This window comes from Ochotona curzoniae, unplaced genomic scaffold (assembly GCF_017591425.1).
Source record: "Ochotona curzoniae isolate NIBS_2020 unplaced genomic scaffold, NIBS_Ocur_1.0 contig_64, whole genome shotgun sequence".
Lineage (NCBI taxonomy): Eukaryota > Metazoa > Chordata > Mammalia > Lagomorpha > Ochotonidae > Ochotona > Ochotona curzoniae.
Window position 1 is genome coordinate 1,620,338 of NW_024466502.1, and position 22,672 is coordinate 1,643,009.

The window sequence follows — 22,672 nt, forward strand, 5'->3', positions numbered from 1 at the left end:
CTGTGGAGAACAGCGTGGGCGCGCACAGAGGAGGCACATGTAAATTTCCATCACGCTACAAGCCCGTCATAATAAAAGCAAGCCACATATTCTTCAAGCTCCAAGATTAAAAAAAAAAAAGACCCCTTTATCTTGTCCCCCTGAGTATAGACAGATTGCTAGGCAGCATTTGTTACCATAAAAAAGGCAAGCAGATCTCCAAGGGAGAGAGAACCTCCGCGCGCGTCCGCCACGGTGGTGCCTTCCAGACGCGCGCGCACACGCACTCAGGGCACACGCCCCGGGCGGCGGGCCTGGCGGCGCCGCTTGAAAAACACACAAAAAATGGAAGCGCGGGTCCTGGGGCGGGGGCCTTCACGGCGCGGTTGGCCACGCCGATCTCTTCCTCCAAACAGACGCGGCTCGCCCACCGCCACCCCCAGCCCCCAACCGGACACGTGCAAGAAACAGACGCTGCAGCACCGCGGGCTCCGGTCATCACCGCCCCGCCCGCTACCGCAACCTGCAGTTCCTTCAAAACACAGCGCTGTCCACACGCAAACTTCCAGGGCTTGATTTATTGTTTAAAAAAAACATATATCGACAACAAAAACAAAACCCAGCACGACAGGCAGGTAAACCAGCGCGGCAGATCATTCCCGTCCAGACACACCCCCGGCCAGGATCGCTCCCGCGCCGGGTCCTCGGCGTCCCGGCCCCCGCCCTCCCCGGCAGCCGCAGCCGCGCGCTCCTGCCCAGGAAGTCACAAAGCCGCGCGGGGACACGGCCCGCAAACGGCGGCCTCCGCCGGCCGCGCGCACAGGTGCGGGCACGCCCACCGCCCGGGAGGGTGCGGGTGCGGGGGCGCCGCGGGGGCCGAGGAGGGGCCGCCCGGGCCCGCGCGTCCCCGGCTTCTCCGCTCACGTCCCCGAAGGCCCGATTTCCCCTCCGGACCCGCGGGCGCGGGGAAGGGCGCCCCGGCCAGAGCCCGCGGGGGGCAGGAGGGGACCCGAGGCGGGGGGTTCCTGGGCCCCCCGCCCGGCGCCCCCGGCCGCCCAGGGCCCGGCGCTGCCCCGATCCCGGGCTCGTAAACAAGCGCAGCCCGCGCCGGGCGCACGCACGCTCGCCGCCGCCGCGCGCTCCCCGCCCGCCCGCGAGCCGGGGTCCCCCCAGCAGCGCGCGGCGGGCCCCGCACCCCCGCCCGGCGGAAGCGCCAGCCCCGCGAGGGGCGTCGGGGGCGGGCGGGCGGGGCCCAGCGGCTCCGCGCCCCCTCGCCCGCCGCGGGCAGCAGCTGCTCCCGCAGCCTCCGGCAGCCGCTGATTAATGGGGCTCGGGTCGCCCCCGCCCCGCGCCGCGGAGGGAGGGGGAGGGGAGACGGCGGGAAACGCGGCCCCGGGAGAAAGGGGGGCGGGGCGGCGCGCGCGGCCCGCCCCTGCGCGCGGCGCCCGGTGCCCGTTGGTCGGGCGGGCCGTCGGTCGCGGGGCGCGGCGCCAATGGCGCGCGGCGGGGCGGGCCGGGCCGCGCCGTGTGTGCCTGCGTAACGCCGAGTCACATGTTGTTTTGCTCTTCTTAGTTCAGTCACTCGGTGCGCGATGTGTTACTCACTGCGCGGCGGGGACCGCGACGAGCCCGGGTCGCCGTTGGCAGCAGCGGCGGCTCCTCCAGCTCCGGCGGCGGCGCGGACCCCGAGCGCCCGGGCGCACCCCGGCTTCCCGCGGCGTGGCCCCTCGGCGGTGGCGGCGGCCCCGGCCCCGGTGAGGCCGCGCGCGCCCTAGGCTCGGCCCCGCGCGCCTCCGGGGGACCCCGACCCTCGGGCCCTCCGCCGATCGCGTCCCGCCCGCAGGCGCCGCCCGAGGAGCGAGCGAGCCAGCGCGCCGGGGGGCCGCCGCCGCCCGCGCCGGGCATCCTCGAGCGGGCCCGGGCCTCCCCGGAGCCTCCCCCGCCGCTGGGCCCGAGGCTCGGCGTGCTCGGCCGGCCGGGCGCCGAGCGAGCGAGCGAGCGGGGGGCAGGGAGCCGCCCCCGCCCGCGCCCCTCCGGCCGGCGCGCCGCAGCAGCAGCAGCAGCACCGGAGGCGCGGCCCGAAGCGCCGGGCGATGGCGAGCCCGCCGCCGCAGGGGCCCCCGGAGCCGGCGGGCGGCCCCAACCTCAACAACAACAACAACAACGACAACCACAGCGTGCGCAAGTGCGGCTACCTGCGCAAGCAGAGGCACGGCCACAAGCGCTTCTTCGTGCTGCGCGGGCCCGGCGCGGCCGGCGACGAGGCGGGCGGAGCGGGGGGCCCGCCGCAGCCGCCGCGGCTCGAGTACTACGAGAGCGAGAAGAAGTGGCGGAGCAAGGCGGGCGCCCCGAAGCGGGTGATCGCGCTCGACTGCTGCCTCAACATCAACAAGCGCGCCGACGCCAAGCACAAGTACCTCATCGCCCTCTACACCAAGGACGAGTACTTCGCCGTGGCGGCCGAGAACGAGCAGGAGCAGGAGGGCTGGTACCGCGCGCTCACCGAGCTCGTGAGCGAGGGCCGAGCCGCCGCCGCCGACGGCTCCCCGGCCGGCTCGGCCCCCGCCGGGGCTGCGTCCTGCAGCGCCTCCCTGCCCGGCGCCCGCGGCGGCTCGGCCGGCGCCGCGGCCGACGACAGCTACGGGCTGCTGGCGCCCGCCACGGCCGCCTACCGCGAGGTGTGGCAGGTGAACCTGAAGCCCAAGGGCCTGGGCCAGACCAAGAACCTGACGGGCGTGTACCGGCTGTGCCTGTCGGCGCGCACCATCGGCTTCGTGAAGCTCAACTGCGAGCAGCCGTCGGTGACGCTGCAGCTCATGAACATCCGCCGCTGCGGCCACTCGGACAGCTACTTCTTCATCGAGGTGGGCCGCTCGGCCGTCACGGGCCCCGGCGAGCTGTGGATGCAGGCCGACGACTCGGTGGTGGCGCAGAGCATCCACGAGACCATCCTGGAGGCCATGAAGGCGCTCAAGGAGCTCTTCGAGTTCCGGCCGCGCAGCAAGAGCCAGTCGTCGGGCTCCTCGGCCACGCACCCCATCAGCGTGCCGGGCGCGCGCCGCCACCACCACCTGGTTAACCTGCCCCCGAGCCAGACGGGCCTGGTGCGCCGCTCGCGCACCGACAGCCTGGCCGCCACCCCGCCCGCCGCCAAGGGCAGCGCCAGCCGGGTGCGCACGGCCAGCGAGGGCGACGGCGGCGCGGGGGCGGCGGCGGGGGCGGCGGGGCCGGGGCCGGGGGCCGGCGCGGCGGGCGGCCGGCCCGTGTCGGTAGCAGGCAGCCCCCTGAGCCCCGGGCCGGTGCGCGCGACCCTGAGCCGCTCGCACACCCTGAGTGCGGGTGGCAGCGGCCGCGCCTGTAAGGTGGCACCGTCGCCGGCAGGCGGCATCCTGCAGCACAGCCGCTCCATGTCCATGCCCGTGGCGCACTCGCCCCCGGCCGCCACGGCCGCCGCCGCCAGCCCCGGCAGCCTGTCGTCCAGCAGCGGCCACGGCTCGGGCTCCTACCCGCTGCCTTCGGGCCCGCACCTGCCGCACCCGCTGCCGCACGCCTCCGGCCAGCGGCCCTCCAGCGGCAGCGCCTCCGCCTCGGGCTCGCCCAGCGACCCTGGCTTCATGTCCCTGGACGAGTACGGCTCCAGCCCCGGCGACCTCAGAGCCTTCTGCACGCACCGGAGCAACACGCCCGAGTCCATCGCCGAGACGCCCCCGGCCAGGGACGGCGGCGGCGGCGGCGAGCTGTGCGGGTACGTGACCATGGAGCGGCCCCTGAGCCACTGCGGCCGCGCCTACCGCCGGGTCTCCGGGGACAGCGCCCAGGACATGGAGCGCGGGCTGAGGAAACGCACCTACTCGCTGACCACCCCCGCGCGCCAGCGCCCGGCGCCCCAGCCCTCGTCGGCCTCGCTGGACGAGTACACTCTGATGCGGGCCACGTGCTCGGGCAGCTCGGGCCGCCTGTGCCCGTCCTGCCCCGCGTCGGCCTCGCCCCGTGTGGCCTACAACCCCTACCCGGAGGACTACGGGGACATCGAGATCGGCTCGCACCGCAGCTCCAGCAGCAACCTTGGCGCGGACGACGGCTACGTGCCCATGACGCCCGGCGCCGCCCTGCTGGGAGCTGGCCGCGGTGGCGGAGGCGATGACTACATGCCCATGAGCCCTACCAGCGTGTCTGCGCCCAAACAGATCCTGCAGCCGCGCGCCCCCGCCCCTGCCGCCCTCCCCCCGCCCACGGGGACGGTCGTGCCCGTGCCCGGTCCCCCAGCCGCACCCAACGGCAGGGCCTTCGCTGGGACCGCCACTGGCGGCTACAAGGCCACCTCTCCAGCCGACAGCTCCTCGGATGACAGCGGGTACATGCGCATGTGGTGCGGCTCCAAGCTATCCACGGAACCCACTGACAGACGGCCGCTGCCCAACGGGGACTACCTCAACATGTCTCCGGGCGGCGAGGCGGGCACCGCCGGCACCCCGCCGGACTTTTTCTCCTCCGTCGCCTCCCCCGGCGTTGCGGGAGGCAGCGATGCCCTCAAGGGTGGGCCTGGCTTCTGCTACAGCTCCGTGCCCCGGGCGTGCCACCGGGCTCCTTACACCTGTGTTGGCGGCGACAATAACGATCAGTATGTGCTCATGAGCTCCCCGGTGGGCCGCATCCCGGAGGAGAGCAGACTGGAGCCGCAGGCGGGCAGCCACAGCCAGCCTCACCCCGCAGTAGTGCCTTCGCCTCTGCGCCCTGGCGGCAGCCGCCCCGAGGGCTACCTGAGCCAGCGCTGCCGGGCAGTGCGGCCCACGCGCCTGTCCCTGGAGGGGCTGCGGACCCTGCCCAGCATGCACGAATACCCCCCGCCGCCGCCCGAGCCCAAGAGCCCCGGCGAGTACATCAACATCGACTTTGGGGAGGTGGGCACGCACCTGTCGCCGCCTGCACCCCCGCTGCTGGCGGCAGCTGCCTCATCCTGCTCGCTCTTGTCGGCTGGTAGCCCGGCCTCATCACTGGGCTCTGGCACACCGGGCACCAGCAGTGACAGCCGCCAGCGCTCGCCGCTCTCGGACTACATGAACCTCGACTTTTGCTCCCCTAGGTCACCCAGGCCGGGCACGCAGGGCAGCGGCGACACCGTGGGCTCCTTGGACGGCTTGGTGTCGCCCGAGGCCACTGGAACGTACCCACCGCTGCCCCCGCGCCCCTCCACCTCGCCTTCCTGCTCCTTGCAGCAGCCCCCATCTGTGCCCTCACCCGCAGCCCGACCGCCACAATCACCCGGGGAACTGCACTGCCTGCCCCCTGCGCAGGCTGCGGCCCGGGCCCCGGGTCCCAGCACCGCTGCCGTCTCGGAGGCTGCTGACGGCGGGGACTACACCGAGATGGCCTTCGGCATGGCCGCCACCTCGCCCCAGCCCATCGCGGCGCCCCCGAAGCCGGAAGGCGCGCGAGTGGCCAGCCCCACGGCAGGGCTCAAGAGGCTGAGTCTCATGGAGCAGGTGTCCGGGGTCGAGGCCTTCCTGCAGGCCGGCCAGCCCCCGGATCCACACCGTGGCGCCAAGGTCATTCGCGCAGACCCTCAGGGAGGCCGGCGTCGCCACAGCTCGGAGACCTTCTCGTCCACCACCACCGTTACCCCGGTGTCCCCGTCCTTCGCGCACAACCCGAAGCGCCACAACTCGGCCTCGGTGGAAAATGTGTCTCTCAGGAAAAGCAGCGAGGGCGGCGGGCCCATCGGGGCGGCGGGCGAGGAGCCCCCCGCGTCCCCGCGCCAGGCACAGCCAGCTCTAGCAGTGCCCCCGCTTCCCGCGCAGGCACGGGTCTGGACCCCCGGCCTACCCGGCGTTGGCGGTGCCCCCATGCGCAGAGAGACATCCGCTGGCTTCCAGAATGGCCTCAACTACATCGCCATCGACGTGCGCGACGAGTCTGGGCTGTCTGCGCAGCACCAACACGCGCCGTCCGCGGCCGACAGGAGCTCCTGGGGCAGGACCCGCAGCCTCGGAGGCCTCATCGGTGCCGTGGGAGGCAGCGGCACGGGCCCTCTGCCCTCAGCCAACGCCTATGCTAGCATCGATTTCCTGTCGCACCGCTTGAAGGAGGCCACCGCGGTGAAAGGTGAGGTCCCCTTGGCGCAGCGGAGGGACAGGGAGGTGGCCAAGGGCGAGTGACCACAGGTCGCACCCTTCTGTGCGCCGCAGCCCTTAAACCCAAACGGCCGCAGGTGTGGTATCACGACTCCCATTGGGCGTCCTCTTCCCCCTAGGAGTTTGCCAGGAGCAGCCCCGGAGCCTCGGAGTTGCACGTGCCGGTGCCCATCAAGCTGCGCTGCCATCGGTGAGGGACAGTGACCCCAGGCGGGCCTGGTGCTCCGTGTTGTGCCCCTTGCTCTTCTGCGGGGTCCCCTTGCCTCTTACTGAGCCTCAGAGCTCACCGTAAGCACGGGAGAGGAGATGGGGAGAGACCAGGAATCGCGCCTGGCCCAGAATCTGCAGGTGGCTGTAGGCATGGCCGGGATGTAGAATCCTGGGGGCGCCTTGGAGAAGACGCTGACAAGACAAGCCCCAGGTCTTTGAAGGACCGTTGGACTAGGTGTGCGCGAGGTGCACAGCCTCTTGGCTGCTCAGCCCGCAAGGTGTGGGTGTGGGAGAGGCTGAGTGGCCATCAGAGCGTGTTGTTTCGTGGCTATCTGCTTGGCGGGTTGAGAAGCACTGCATGCCTCGTGAGTAGCCCAGGTGATCCTGGGAGGTGGCAGTTGACAGCCTGCTGAGGACAGCACAGTGAGCAGGAGATGGAGGTGGCTTGGAGAGCCGGTTTGTGCTCCTGCACCATGCCTGGAGCTGTCGCTCGCGGGTTTGTACCCGTCGCCGTGTCACAGAGGAGAAGCTGGAGGAAGGGGTGGGATGGCTGAGGAGCCTGGAGCTCTCCTGGGAGTTGCCCCAGGGACCCGCACTGGCACCCGCACTGGCACCCGCACTGGCATGGGTGTGATTAGGTAGGTGACTGAGCACCTGCTGTAACCTACATCAGCCAAAACTGATGCTGGTAGTTCAGACCAGCCAGCCAGCTCTTGGTGGGCTGGGCAGACAGCCTGGCGCAGGAGCCAGGGAGCTGCAGGAGTCAGGGCTGTGTTCTCAGGCCTGAAGGAGCTGAGGCTTCTCTGACAAAACAGAAGCTCAGAGTCAGGCGTTTATTGAAGCTAACGCCCTTTTCAGGCAACTGGGAAAGTTTGAACTGCCAAGAGAGAACTTTATTCAAGAGATCGATTTAGCCATAGAAAATTCCTGCCTGTAGGATTAACTAAATTGAGCAGGGAATCCCAGCTACAGCCTCCCTGGTCCCCAGTGGTGAGGCAGTGATGAGGAACAGGTGCTGGTCACTGTGGGTATCAGGGTGAACACGCCCTCTTGAAGATAATCCATGGCCCACTGTGGCAACACCACAGCTTCCCGAGGGGCACAGGGGTCATGGTGATGGGAGTGCCTGCCCAGCCAGCCAGGTAGGGACACTGCTCTGGCTGCAAGGGGACATTCAGGCCCTTGGAGGCAACCCTCCCACCCACTTGCTCAACCATGCAGCCAGAACTGCGCCCACGGGGCTGAGGCACTGGGGAGTGCAGGCTCTGGCAGTCTTCCTTCTTAGGGTGCTGTGGCATGAGTCACTTGGGGCTACCAGAGAAGTTAGGGAGCCTCATCCAGTGGCCCCCGGATCTCCAGCAGCCTGGGGCGGAGGGCAGGCTCGTGGGAGGTTTGTCTGTTTACTTCTGCTAGGACTACAGACTGGTGCAGGCTCTGGAAGCGTGTGTGCTGGCCGCTCCCCAGCCAGCACGCTTTCTGTGTGCGTGCAAGGGTTGGGGAGAGTCGCCGGGGCTGTGTGGCGGGAAGGGCCGCCGAGCCCATGCCAGGGGAGAAATGGAAGAAACAATGAAATTGCGGTTCCTGTTTTTGAAGTATTGTCTTCCCAAGTCTCTAAAGAACTTGGTGTTTCGAAGTGGTTGGCTGGCTCCTGTGTAAGAGCCTCTCCTCCACACATAGCCAGGTGCTAATGAAAACACACACACACACACACGGGTGCTAATGAATGAAAGTCACGTGACCTCCCCTGTTTCCTTTATTAAAGAGAAACCTTTACAGAAATGGTGCTTCGTAGAAGGAAGCATGGTGCGTGGAACACTAAACCAGGAATCAGGAAGCAGTTTCTGGTTGCTGATCTTAATGACTCATTGTGTGACTCCCGGCCGGCCACCCGATCCCACCTTCTCGCTTTCCCTGTCTGCAAAATGGGGGTGATTATAACCCACTTTCCCCTCTCCCAGGCGCCAAGCATGTCTCAAGCTCTCCTGTCAGTCCAGGGCCAAAACCCGGAAGGGTCCTGGGGAGGGAGATGTGTGTGCAAGGCGCTGCAGGCACAGCCCACAGCAGCCTGAGGGTGGACCATGGCTGGCCCTGCCCGCCAGCCGCAGGCTCAGGTCCACTCTCCTCTCCCACGTCAGATCTGCGCCTGTGTCCTGGCCCATTGCAAGGAGGTGGGCGCTTGCTGAACCTGTCCTGGAACTGTGGGTTGGCATCCCTTAATGGAGTGAGTGTGAAGAGACATCAACAAGATGAGAATACAACAGGCACCCTTCAGAGTGTTCTTGGCAAGTGCAATTAAAGCATCAGGCTGGTGTGATCCATGCTGGCCTCTGCCTGGCCCGAGTTTTCCCACCAGCTCTGTGAAGTTCTGTGCGGCAGCCGCCTGCCCTGGGCTGTGCTGGATGAGTTGTTTGGAGCCGCCTGGATGAGGGTGACATACTCCCTGTGGCGTCCAGGGTTGCCTTCCGTTGGCAAAACAGAGTAGAGGACACGGTTAATTTTTTCACTGCCCCCCTCCAAAAAAAATAAAGAACAAAAGAAATTTCATTTTCTTTGGAACTGTTGATATTAAAATGAGGCTTTGTTTCTGAAGCGCAGAACTCGGAGCAGTTTTCGCAGCAGCCTGGGCATAATGGGTTTTCTGTTGAAATTCCCACTAATGCGTTTTCTTTAGAAGCCCAGTTCCAAGAGCTGGTTAACTTGTGATATCAGATTTGGCAAGTGCAGAGCTTTTTTTGTTTTGTTTTCTTGGCTTGGGGGTGGGGCCGCACGGGCAGCAGAGAATCAAGTGTTCCCGTGTCACCTTGGGCGCGTAAGGGACAGTGTAGCTTTACTCTTATCTGCATCGCCAAGTGGAGTGGGAAGAACACTCCGTGGTGAAGGAGACCGTGAGCACCCCCAGACTGGGCAGCCTGAGCCCCGGGCCAGTTCTCGCCCAGGTGAGCAGCTCCCGCGTGCAGCTGCGCAGCTGGGCAAGGCGCCTTGTGGACCTGCGACAGGCAAGGGGGTCCCCAGTGGGGGACATCCCGTCGCGTGCTGGGTTTGTGCACCTGCCTGAAGCTGTCATCGCCTTACTGGTCTTGGGTGACTGTGCTGCCTGCTTGAGGTCGGCGAGGAAATCACTTGGTAGAGGACGATTGTCGTTCGTTGCGTGTGAGCAGTGCCAACCTTGTGCTTGCTGGTCTCATTTCATTCAAGTCATTCCATTGCGACACTGTGATTGATGTAGGCTAAACTGTTAGTGGTGTGTTTGCAGATGGCAGAATAATGGGTTAGCTCTTCTGATTTCTGTACTGAATTTCAGGAAACTACTGAATTTGCAGAGAGCAGCTGTAACATGGGAGCTGCCCGCTTTTGCTACGTTGTGTGTGGCACTTATGCCCGCATTCAAGCTTTATAACATGTCTGGCTTTGTGCCTTTCCCGAAAATTGTGATACTTTTCAATGGTCACATGCATTTAATTACTGGGTCTTTTACAATTTATTTAAAGGGGTAATTGGTTTTCCAACAATGTTTGGGGATGGAGTGTGTGTGTGTGTGTGTGTGTGTGTGTGTGTGCGGTTCCGTAATACACCACGTGGTCGTTGTCCAAGGGGTCACTGTGTCCTCTGTAGTACAAGCATGAATACTGATGACATTTATAATCGTGTTAGAACTCTGCTACCTTAAACAGGATCGACTTCCTGACACCGAATCCCTCTGTGTGGAACCAGTACCAATATTTGAGCGAATTATATTATGTTACAGTATTAAATTTCTATGGTTTCAGTGCATAAAAATGTGTATGTATCATTCATTATGCTCTGTGCCTTTTAATGGCTACCAGAAACCCCATGTTTACGTTCAACGTGACTCATACATTTCGGAGAGCAGATGTGTGACCCTCGGGCCTCGGGGCTTCCTCCCTGTGGCCTTCAGTCAGCTCACCTCTGCTCCGCAGTGTGTTAACTCACAGTTCTAGAGCTTGGAGGACACGTGGCCAGTGGCTGCTGTTGGCATTGGCTGTCATGGCATGGAGCCGTGCTTAGGACTGAAGGTCATTGCACGGGTCAGAAGAGTGGCAGAGAGGCCAAGGGTGCTGTTCCGCAGACACCGCACAGCGTTAAGACTTTCTCACACCCACACTTTCTATGCAGTGTGCCAGATCATCTCGGCAGCTAGCTCCAGCTCTGTCTTTCAGAGTCAAGAGGACCAAGTGCTCGGGAAAGGGACAAGCCATGTGGCTTGCCCAGGGTCCCTGAGCCAGAGGGGAAGAGGGTAGGGCTTGACCACCCTGCTGCCTGCCGGGGCAGCTGGGTGCAGCCCTGCCTCGGGCATCCTGCAGCCTGCAGGTTGGTGTGGAGCTTGGTTGGGTGAGATCTCATTGCCTTGTTCCCCTTTGAGTCCCTCTGTATTACTGCTTCTTCCCAGTAAGCTGGGACAGTTCCTGAGGAAGGATGGACATCATAGGAAAAGCCTTGTTAATTTTTGTCTCTGCCTCTCTTCCTGCCTCCCCCCTCCCTGCCTCTTTTATTCTCTGTTGTTGTTAGTCAGGTTTTACACCTTGCAGTTTGATGAGTCGAGGCGGTGCTGCCCTTCCAGGACACTGTCCATTTTGTCAGTGCCCTTACTGATTTTCACAGCTGACTAGCTCCTGCACGAAGGAGGCAGGGCCGGGCAGGGCAGCTGCAGCCTGGCTCTTGCGAGGTGGGTAGCTTGTATGTGTCTTGAGCTGTTCTCCGGGTGTGTTAGTCAAGCTTAGTGTGACAAGAATCCTACCCAGCTCCCCCCCCGCACCACCAAGAGCATCGGAAAACACACACGCACACACACATGTTCACACACGTAGTCACATGCACAGTCACTTACGCACGTATGTACACACACGCACATACACCCAAGGGCGTCTTGAACGGACAGGACGGAGTATATTTATTTTCAGGTTGTGCAAGCGGAGTCCCCGGGAGACCCGGTGTCTTGTTCAAGGTCACTGATGTCATTAGTGGGAGAGTTGTTTGTAAATACCAAGAGGAAGGGAGAATGTGGTACAAACGCTGGCAGGTTCTGGTGGACGCTGGCATCCTCTAGAAAGCTGCCCATTCCCTCTGGAGAGAATTCATGCTTGTGGGAGCCGTGGTAGCTCTCTCCTCTCAGAAATGTTCCAGTAAACTGCTTCCTGCACAGGCTGAGATGTGTGCCGGCAGGGCAGCACGGAGGCAGGGGTTGAGGGAGGTGCCAGGGAAGGGCCAACTGGGCCGTGCTGGGAGCTGGCGAACAGTCAAGATCTGAGAGTTCAGCTCCAGTGGCAGCATCTGCGAGTGCGAGTGCATGCCCTGCTCCCCGCCTGGGCGCCCGCTAACCCCTCAGTCAGGTGGCTTGCAGTGTCAGGCCTTAAGCAATGTTTAAGATGCAGTTACTCTGTAAGTGCAGTAGCAGTGGACTCGCTCACTGGCCCAAGAAAGGAGCTGTAAACCTGCTAATGTGGAGTGTGTTTGCGAACAAGCCCATTCAGAGTTTGCTGGGGATCCACAAGTTGGTAGGTGGGAGTTGTCCTCTGGGGAGCTGAGTGTTTCCCCAGTGCTTCCGTGGTTTCCAAGATTCCCTTTTCAAGGGAAACTGGATTTCTGTGCGAAGAGAGATGATTTCCATACAGACTGAACTTGACAGAAAGTTGTGTCCTTAACCATGAGACCGTGCCTCACTTGAGGAAGCATCACAGAACCCTTCCGCAAAGCTACAGTTGCCAAAAATGCAGTGAGCATCTGGCCTTGTGCCCTGGCAGGTGTCCGGGGTCCACTGCTCATGAGCTCCTGGCCCTGGGGTGTCTGAGCAGGGGTGGCAGGAGGGCCATGGTAAGCAGCAGGTGCAGTGGTCCGTTGTCACTGTCACATGGGCTGGTGGCTGGGCTTGCCCACCGCTCATGACACAGCACAGTTGGGTGAGGTTTCTGTCCAGGCTGAGAAGAAGGCCAAGTTCAGAATACCTTGCCTCAGGGCAGACCGTGTGTACACTGGACACCAAGAAGTCCTGGTGTGCTGGGCAGAGAGGTTTCATGCAGAAACTCAGAGGTGCAACCTGGACCTTACATGGTACTCTCTCTGAGCCCGGGCACTGGCCTGTGAGGTCGGCAGGCAGCTGAGCCCTTGGGTATCGCTGAGGACTCCATGTGTGGATCAGCAGGGGACCCTAGAGCAGAGACAGAAGGACTGGAAGGAGACCAAGGTATTCGGACTAAATTTAAAAATTACACGAATGCAAGCGGTACTTCAGGAATTCTGGGCACTGTGCAGGATTAAGTCAGGCGAGGGTCAACCGGGTCCAACAGTCGTCTTTGACTGGAGGAGGTCAGGAACCGACGTTCCAGGACCCTCCTGGCTGCACGGCAGGTGTGATGCAGCCCCTGAGCTTCCCAGGAAACTGGAGGTACCTGGAAGAGAAGCTTTGGGTGTTGTTTCTGGGACCACACCTTAGATAGGCTCTTCCAGAGCGATGCATGACAGCCAGCTGCTTCTGTGCTATCCTGCAGGTGTAGTGGCTCTCATTTATTTTAAAATGTCTTTCCCAATGACATAAGTAATATTTGCAACAGGAAAGGAGTCCTTAAGCTGTCCGTGCACTCTGCCAGTTACACTTGCAATTGCTGAGTTTGGCAAAGCTGCTACAAGGAACTTGTGTTACACTAACACTACCTGTCTAACAGACGAACCTGAGACAGTTGAAAACATGCTTGAGTAGATCCTAGTAACATGTGTTACAGAATTGCAAGATATTCCTCCTTTGGGGAGCCATACAGATCCAGCAGTGTCAGTTCCTTTTAGTTGCCATCAGCTTCAGAAAATTCACTTTAATTTAGCTGTTGGCATAAGCGAAAAAAGAAAACGTTAATGATATAAGCGATGGGGAGATACTGGGCACACAAGCCCCAGACAAACATTATAAATGCAAATATGAAGGAATTTGTGAGCATTCCTGAGATGGCATTTGGCCAGATTTCTAGACAAATCTGGCGCAGGGGATGCGGTTCCCGGCTGCGGCAGCATTTCCTTGTTGAGGTGGGAAAGGTGCAGGAGCTGCCACGTGCTTTGTGCAGCTGGTTCCTCGTGGCCACTTGCAATGTGGTGGATCTGTGGTGCTGGCTTGCAGTCTCCATTTCCAGGGCAAGAGCCCTGCAGTGAGCTGGCCACATATTCCTGAAAGGAACCCCAGTGAGGCCCCTGGGAGTGGGGGTGTGGGTGATGTACCGGTTGGTGTATCAGCCACCTTTCTAGCCAGCTCGGGGAGACACAGGGAAACGTGGAGATCCATGGTCAACATCGATGTCTACCCCTCCCTGTTCCCCAAGAGCCATTCTCCGGGCAGCTGCTGGGTCCTTGACAGGGCATCCCTGCTGGGGTAGGCCTGGCAGCAAAGTCCTGGAGGTCCCCTACAGCTCTACTGGGTCGGTTTGCTCTGAGCTCTGGCTCTCTGGTCTACTCTGAGCATGCTCTGAGCTCCGGCTCTCTGGTCTACTCTTGAGTGTGCTGCCTCTGTGATCGGCTGTGTGTTCCAGAATCTTCTGGATGCTGCAACAGTCATTCTCCTTTCCCTGTTCCTTCTGTGCCTGTCACCCCCTGAATTTGTGGACCAGGGATTCTCTCCCGGGCCACTCAAGGGGCATCATTGACTGAGCCTGAGCCCTGCCAAATGCGAGCTTGGAGGGTGAGCAGGACATACAGGAGTAAGTGTGTGACAGGGTCACAGCCATGAGATCGAAACGCAATCCTGGGCTTGCATTTGGGTAGTGGGACCCCAAGCCTGTGAGCCACCACTGCCGGCTCCCAGGGACACGAGCAGGAAGCTGGAGCCTGAGAAGGGCTGGCCCTAGAGTGCCCAGTGCCCTTCCTCTGGGCATTGCTTGTCTTAACCGTGTCGGCAGGCATTCTTTCTGCGTGGGACCCGCCCGTGGTCTGCTGCTCTCTGAGGCCAATGATGAAGTGACTGCTGGCACAGGACCCGGTCTCCGTGCGTCGTTTGGTGCTTGCCCACTCTTTGCTGCCTTGTACACACCAGGAAGTTGCCTGTGTTCAGCTGAATGGCTCTGTGGCTGCTGGGGTTTGGGGACACGCTGAAGCTGCATCTCCTGGGCTGTCCTGGTGAGACAGGCAACATCTGGGTCGCCTCGTAATGCTCACCCTGCATCTGGCAGTGGTGGCCCTGGGCACCCCCAATGCTTCGAGGGTTGGGGTTCACGTGCCCACTACAGCCTCCCTGTTCACCTGAGTCCCTGGCACTTTTTGTTTTTTACAAAACCCCAGGGTAGGGTCTCTGGCCCTGAGGCTAGGTTGGGACTCAGCATCCTGTGTAGACAGGGCTATGCCATTTTAGGACAAGTGGCTCGTGGGACAGCTCCCTCTGATGAAAGGGAAGGGGCTGGGCCTCACTGTGGCTGCCCTGGCATTTGGCTTAAAGGGCATCTGCAGTAACATGATCCACCTGGGCTTGGCCGGTCATGTGAAGCCAGGCCACGGGCAGCCTGGGGGGGGGGGGGTGCAGCAGAGGGCCACTTGCCCGCAGAGAGCCTGGCTCCGAGCTGCTGCTGCTGCCTGGTACTGAAGTCTGCTGTGCGCACTGCTTCCCCCGGAGCCAGATCTTCCCGTCCCTGGCAGAAGTGTGTCTGCACGGCCGTGTGCGAGAGTGTGCCTTGCCTGGCGGCCCGGGACCAGGGCAGCTCTGCCCCTCCCCCCCACCCCTGGCGCTCACGCAGGCGCTGTTCTCTGGGCTGCCTGAGGTGCGCTCTGCAGCCTCTCTCAGCCTCTGAGGACACTGCCCGGCAGTGGCCTGGAGTCACCCCCAGTGGGGACAATCCCACTTCTGTTCCTGGCCCTGCCATCCCTGCAGTTGGAACAAGCGGCTCCGTTTCATGCTGGGACCCGTCTACCCTTGTTGCCATGCTTCTCTCACTGGTTTATGTAGGAACTGCTGGGGTCCTGGTTGCCAGGTCGGCCAGTGTGCGTGTGTGCGTGTGTGTGTCGGGGGAAGGTCTCGGGCATCTGTAGACACACACACACACATCCCGGGTGAGGACCCCAGCTGGAGAGGCCTCGCCATCAGGCCAGGAGCACATACCTGCCTGCGGGTTGTCGGAGCCAGGTCCCGGAAGCTGGCCAGGGATGTGGCTGGCTGCAGGGGCCAGCCTGGGGCTGACTCCCATGCTTCTGGTGGAGCCAGGGAAGTGGCTTACGGTTTACAGGGGGAAGGTGACTGTGCCGAGTCATGGGTCAGCTGCTGTGGCACGTGGCTGAGACTGGGGTGCAGGCTGGGTAAGGGGGTGCTAGAACCCCCCTCTTGTTACTAAGCAGGGTTTGACCCTCCACCTGCCCAGGTCTCCCAGGTAAGGCCTGGGTGCCCTCACTTGAGGAATTAGAAGTGAAGAGTACCCTTCCTCAGCTCTGTGATACAAAGTTGAAATCCCACCCCGAACCAATGCTACCGACACAGACAGGATGTGGACTCAGCCGCTGATAGCTGAGTGTGTGGGCACCACGAGACTGCCGTGTAAGAATCTTAGGTGTTCCACACCGTCCTTTCATTTCCTGGGAGGATACCATAACTACTTAAAAAAATCATTAGTTTTACTAATAATTCTATAATTCCAGACATAAATAATATGAGCATTTTTAGTGGCACTGGGGATGCACCCAGAGGGCAGGCCCCTGCCACCCACGTGGGACCCAGAGGACCTTCTGCGCTCCTGGCTGCTTCCACCTGACCCAGCCTTGGCCTCGGAGTCCAGCTAGTAACTGGATAAGTGTCCCAAAAACGTCGCATGTGACTTGCCTTTATGTGAGCGCAAGGTTGTTCAGAAAAAAGCTGGATCTGAGCAGAGTGACATTTGGACTGGCCATCTGTGGTCTGTTCTTGACCTTGACACTCAAGTGACCTTGAGACGGGAAAGGGGGGACTTTACAAACCACGGACTCAGTGGGTGTGGCCCCGGCTGACCCCTGTGACAACCAGTTGAGAACACAGATTTGCCTGTGTGGTAGCAGAGTCTGGTCACACGTGGATAGCCAAGCAGACCAGCTCGGGGCTGGGAGCTGAGCCCCGGCTCCTCTGGGTGTCCTGAGGGCGAGAGCTGCACGGCTCATGCGCAGGGATGGCAGGGTGGTCCCCGGCAGGCAGCGGGGCCAGGTGCCAGGCTGGGCGAGAGCTGCATGGCTCATGCGCAGGGATGGCAGGGTGGTCCCCGGCAGGCAGCAGTGCCCAGGTGCCAGGCTGGGCGAGAGCTGCACGGCTCATGCGCAGGGATGGCAGGGTGGTCCCCGGCAGGCAGCAGTGCCAGGTGCCAGGCTGGGCATTTTCGGCTCCCAAGTGGATTTAGTCTCTCCCATTGCCAGAAGTGCTCCTGAGTGAGAGATGTGTTGTCTTCGCTGAGGTAGCCACTCTGCTCTGAAAGCCTTTGTAGAAAATGGAGTTGAGAGCCAAAAGGCTTCTGGGGGATCCCACGGCGGCTGACTGGCGGGCCAGCCTGCTCATTCCGCGTGGCGCGTGTCCTTCGCTTGCCGGCACACTCACTGTGGCGGGTGCGTGGATGAGGTGGCTCACTGCACTTTTCTGCCTACTCCTCCTAAGTGTACTTTTTTTCTCCAATGCAGGAGAAAGTTCAAGTACCATTTCTTTCTCAGAATTTCAGCCTGGTTTGTTATCTCGTCCCTCCTTACTGGAGCGTTCCCCTCCCCCACCCCCGTTAGTGTGTTTTGCCCTTAATAAGGTAAGGAGATACTGAACTATCAGCTTTGTTTTTCTAGGAATTTCTGCTGCAGCTGAAAAAAAAAAAAAGTTGGTGTGGCCCTTCTCCTGCGCGTTTAACTCACATGGTCTGAAGGGGCTCTTTCATTGGGATCTGCTGCTAATTATAGGAAACAAGTTGAAGGGGCAGAGGGGGTCACCTTGTCACATATGTCACTCAGAACCAGTGTTAGGGGGTCTTTCCTGCCTAGGGGGGATTGCTCCAGCTTGGTGGCATGTTACCACCATGAGACACGGGGCAGCCCAAGTACAGAGCCCTCGGGAGATTCTTGGGGTGGAGGCGGGGGTCCATCAGGCTTTCCATGGTGCAGGAGAACCAGGGCCCATGTGGACAGAGCCCCCCGGAGCCAGGGGAGTGCAGCAAGATCGCCAAGCCAAGCGCCGGTGTGGACTCAGGAATGGGGGTTTTGCACCACCGCCCCAGCCCCAGGGCTGGCTTGCTGAGGCAGATCAGCCTCACCCACGCCAGGAGCTTACAGGAGCCCCGTTAGTCACACGGGGCCCAGAGCCCATGCCCTCCGAAAGGCTTAGAGTGGGCTCTTTCTGTGTGGGAGAGCACAGGTGATGGGGCAGTGCCCATGACCGCCTGAGGGAGAGTGGGCCACGCTCGGGTGGGAGCTAGGGCTGCTGTCCAGGAAGGGCCCAGGGCGGGTACTGGGGGTGGGGAACCTCAGGTATCCTGGAGCCTGCTGCCTGACAGAGAGAGGGATGTGTGTGTGGTGGGCATGGTGTGTGTGTGTGTATGGTGGGCATGGTGTGTGAGTGTGTGGTGTGTGTGTGTGGTGTGTGTGTGTGTGTGTGTCACCTCCCCCCACTCCTCCCTTGCCCACTGCCTGCCCAGCCCACATCACCGTGTCACATATTCTGTGAGGAAATGTCCCCACCTGTTACATTGATTGCGTCTCCAGTTCTGGGGTGGAGAGAGGGAGTGGAGCAAAGGGGTGGAACTGGAAGCAGTCTGGGATGCAGGCTTGCCCCCAGGGACTGCCGCCTACCCCGTCGTCCCGTTTCCCAGGGACAGCAGGAGGCCCTCCCAGGGTCTGCTCAGGCTGGTCTCACTGCTTTGCTTGACCAGCGTCGCGCTGTGAGGGGGTCTGCTCAGAGGCACACAGGGCAGGACAGGGCGTGTGGCTACCCAGGCGTGCCTCCTCCGCTGTGCAGCACCCCGGGTGGGCGTCCTGTTCCTGAGTTCTGGCAGACAGCAGTGTTTCCGGTGCCTCCCAGGGAAGTAGTGGGGTGGGACAGTAATGTTGAGGGTGGTGGCTGTCACCTGAGGCACACATCAGGACATCCAGCCTGGGCAGCACGGAGCCTGCCCAAGTGCCACCCACTCCAGTCCTCATGGCTCCCAATCTCTCCTGGGCCCCTTAGTGCCTCTCCCACGCCAGTTCTGTGGCCTCACTGGTGCACAGCAGCAGCCTCCTTGGGAGAGGCGGGTTTCTGATGCCCTTTTGGGCCGACAGCCTCTGACCTGCGCCTCCCATTGTCCGACGGCCTCTGTCCGGGCCTCCTGTTTTCCGACGGCCTGTCCCGGGCCTCCTGTTGTCTAACAGATGACAGTTAAGTTCCTGAAATGACCCCTTCATCCCCATGTTCTCTGGGCTATCCCTGTTGGAGTCCCCCTGCGTACAACCCGGGGACTCTCCAAGCTCTTCTTCCTGTGTGTATGTGAGCCTTGGGGTTGGCCTTCAGCTCTCAGACGCCTCCTGATAGGAGCCGAGCCCAGCAAGCCTGTGTGCCTGTGAGCTTGGGACTGTGTGTGTGATGAGCAGAGATGTCCCTGGAAAACCCCCGGGTGTCTGCAGCAGTAAGCTGGCAGCGCCGCTGTCCGCGGACCAGCGGCTGTCCTCCCTCCCGTGTGCCCTGGCTCGGTCGTCTTGTGTTCGTATGTGCTGTGTTCTGTCACTGTGTTTTCTGCTCTCGAGTCAGCCTCCTTCCCCATGTGAGGTCCTGCGCAGCTGGGGCTTGGGAAGCAGCACGGGGGGAAGGTGAATGCGAGTTGTTTCCTGGACTCCTTGCAGGAGTTCCTGGCCTGCACGATGCCCATGCTTGGTGGTAGCTGTCACACTACGCGCAGAGCAAAATCCCATGGCCTCTCCCACTGAGGCTCCCAGAAGCCTAGCCATCGGAGTTGGGTTTCACCATGGCAGATCCCGAAGCCCAGATGAGCGATATCACAGGCCACGCTGATTCATCAGCACAGGTGGCACCACTGACCGCCTGTGATTAGCTGCTCATTTGCATGGCACTGAGTTTAGTTGAAGTTTCCTTGCTTAGCTGTTTTTGGGTATGAACTTAAGGTTGGCCGTTTGGACACCTTGAGCTAATGTTGGCGTAAAGGAAAGTGAACTTCGGTAGGAACCCAAGCATCTCGGTGTGATGTGGGGCAGCCATGGGAGCCTGCGAAACCAGGACCCGATTTAGGACGAAATGGTCGTTTTACCAAGTGCCTGGTGTGAGTGTGTGTGTGTTTCCATGAGACAGGCAGAGCTCCCATCTGCTGCTTCATCCCCAGCACGCCATACAGCCTGCGCTGGGCCCAGGAGTCCAGAGCTCCGTCTAGGTGTGCCAGGTCAATGGCAGGGATCCTGGAAGTGGCCAGCAGTGCACTGCCACCTCGCAGGGTGGGCAGGGACAGGAGGCTGGGCCCGGGAGTCAGACCTGGGCACCGTGGAGGAAAGATGGCATCCCCTGGAGTGGGAGCCAGGGCAGAGAACGGGTGGATGGTGCTGCCATCCGCTGAGCTGCTGGTGACCTCTGCTGGCTAACCACTGGCCCTTTTTGTGTTTTGCAGAGTGAAGGCTGCACAGCCAGACTGCAGCCAGCGTCTGCCTGACCGGAAGCCACTTCGCGTCCCCCTTTGGATCTGAGCAATGACCATGGTTGTAAGGGCTGTGGGCTGCGCTGGCCAGGAGCCGGCACATGGCGGGTATCACCTCATCATGCTGGTTGTTATTCTCATTATTATTATTATTTTAAGAAACAAAAGTGTGACATGAGCAGGAGGCGTGATTCTCCAAACACTTGCCTGTTCCCAGTGGCCCCTGAGCTAGGGCCAGCGTCTTCATTTCCTCTCTGCTGGTATTGACGAGGCTGAGGCGCGCATCCTTCAGCATGCTAGGAGATGCTCAGCCAACACCCAGGGGAGTGGTCAAAGCTGGTGTGGACCAGTGTCTTCTGAAAGCTACCACAGTCCTACCTCAGTTCCAGAAACAGCCTGAGCGGCGTGGCTCCCCAGCCAGGCACCTGCCACGTGGGACTGCCGCTGCCCCACGGGAGACCACGTCGGCATTGGGCCCTGCAGGAGGATCAGTAAGTGGCGGTTACCCTCCCCCGCCCCGGCCGTTGCCACTGCAGCAGCCGCTAGGGGAGGGAAGGGCCGCCCATCTCTGCCCTTGCTAGACTGGCTCGTATCTTCTCTGCGTGGCTGTGTTTCTGTAGGTCCCTTGATTGTAGACGCCTTTGATGCTGCCTGCGTGCTCACACGTCCCTGCCATGCGGGACCTGAGCCTTGCATTTCTCTAACAACAACAACAACAAAATCCACACAGGCGTGCTCGCCATTCGAGGGTGGCCAGGGTTGGGAGATTTCATTTAAGCAACAGCAGCAACAGCAGCAGATGTGTTCTCTTCAATGCTAGGGCGTGAGCCAGCACGGCTGCCCCCAAAACAGAACAACTAAAAAGGAAGGAAAAACTGGCGAAAAATATAAAAGACATTCCAGCCCTCACGTCAGTCACGGATAAAGAAGAAAAGAAATCTCATGGTACGTGTGGGCCGGTGGGGCCGGCTCTTGACTGGGCTAGCCTCGTCCCACAGCTCTTGACTGGGCTAGCCTCGTCCCACAGCTCTTGACTGGGCTAGCCTCATCCCACGTTGACTGGGCTAGCCTCGTCCCACGTTTATAATGTTTCTCAGCATCGCAGTGTTGTGGCCATGACCACAGATCTCACCCGGACCTGCTGGACCTGCCAGTGGAACATCTTGTCACCTTGCTGCTGCCTGGGCTCCCGTTGCCGAAGCACCTGTCACCTAGAGGTTACACTAACCCAGTGGAGGTGGAAGTTGTTGATTTGTTTTTTGAAAGTTGTGTTTTTTTGTTTTTTGTTTGTTTTTGGTTTGGTTTTGGTTTGGCTCTTGTTTTCATTTTGGAGATAAATATATATATATATATAAATAGAGAAATCTATATCACTATAGAATAATGCATTAATAAATTGAGGCTTTTGTAGAGGAAGACCAAAAAAAAATCCGATGTCTTAAAAATATCATTAGGAAAGGCAGTGCAGGAGCCTTCCTGCTCCCGTGCCGGACATCTGGGAGGGAAGACGGCATTGCCCGACGAAGCTGAATGTCACGGGGTGAGCCTGCACACCCAAGGCTTTGCTCTCCTGCTAGACGAAGACTGAGTGCAGTGCGTGGCTCTCTGCGAAGACGCACTGACAGTCCTCAGGTTTCTGCTCAGTTAGGGGACTGTGACTCGGGGGAGGGTTCTGCTGCCCCCCCCGCTCCCTGCCCCAGGGACCCCCAGGACCGCCCCGGGTGCATCTTTCATTTCCCTGTGTACCAAGCGTAGCCGTGACACTATACAAACGGTTCACGTTCATCCCGTAACTTAAAGCAGGACGCGAAAGTGTTAAGATACTAAATTCTCTATCCTGTACATTTCAAAAAAGAGAGAGAAAGGCATATGCAATATTTACATTTTTAATTTAGTTTACAGAATGGAACCAAAATGTATAAATGTTATGTTTGCTAAAACTTCACAATGTATATTGGGTCTTTGTACATTTTGCCTGACTGACCTTAAATTTAAAATATTTTTTGCTATATAAACTTTAACAGTTATTAAAGCAGTGTTTTCTTTTTTGGGTACGTATCATTTCTGGGTATCAAGATGTTAAATATATTTCTTGCTATTGTGATATGACAAGAGACTTCACTTATCTTGCTCTGTCTTCCACTGTACACGCTGTATATAGGGCCAGAGACAGAATAAAGCGGACTGTCCTAACGCACTGTGTGTACTTTGTTGCTCGTGGACGCCTGCTTAGCAGCCATACACAATACACAAACGCATTATTTATCAGACGAACACAGCCGCGAGGGGCTTCATCCCGTGCAGGTTCTTCCAGGAAGCCAATGTGTCTTGCAAGTTGTGGTGTGAGTCACACCAGGCACCTGCAATTGCTCCAACAATCTTTCCATGTCCTCACATACATTTCTGGGGAAAAACCAGTCTCCCTGTGGTGTGTGTAATTTTGCAGAACCCAGCAGCCTCAGGCTGGGCCTCTACGTGCTTCCAACATGGCGGGCCAGATCTACGCTCCTTCTCTATTTCACACCCCATTAAGCAGAGTGGGCTGCATGCCAACCCCATGTTCCTCTTTGTGACACCACTGGGGAAGTCAGGAGAGGGTGAGTTGGCAGTCAGCCCTGGAGTGCTCTAGAAAGACATCCAAGTGGGCCCACTGTGACAGCCTAGTGGCTAAATCCTCACCTTGCAAGCGCCACGTCTCACATGGGCGCCAGTTGGTACCTCGGCTGCTCCACTTCCCGTCCAGCTCCCTGCTTGTGGTCTGGGAGA

General features: G+C 60.4%; 1 protein-coding gene across 2 annotated transcripts; it reads left to right on the forward strand.

Moving 5' to 3' along the window:
* Positions 1–2,072: 2,072 nt before the first annotated feature.
* Positions 2,073–22,103, forward strand: IRS2 (insulin receptor substrate 2). Of its 2 annotated transcripts, XR_005884914.1 has the most exons (3): positions 2,073–6,081; positions 19,880–20,851; positions 21,012–22,103. XR_005884914.1 is itself a non-coding variant. In XM_040991142.1 (2 exons), the coding sequence occupies exons 1-2, from the start codon at positions 2,073–2,075 to the stop codon at positions 19,882–19,884; spliced, it is 4,014 nt and encodes a 1,337-aa protein (XP_040847076.1). In that variant the 3' UTR covers positions 19,885–22,103. The 2 variants fall into 2 exon arrangements, 1 of the variants encoding a protein (XP_040847076.1); XM_040991142.1 differs by having other exon boundaries at positions 19,880–22,103.
* The last annotated feature ends 569 nt before the right edge of the window (positions 22,104–22,672 follow it).

Bases quoted from the DNA above. Each gene is read 5' to 3' on its own strand.
- IRS2 (XM_040991142.1), top strand. From the start codon at position 2,073: ATGGCGAGCCCGCCGCCGCAGGGGCCCCCGGAGCCGGCGGGCGGCCCC.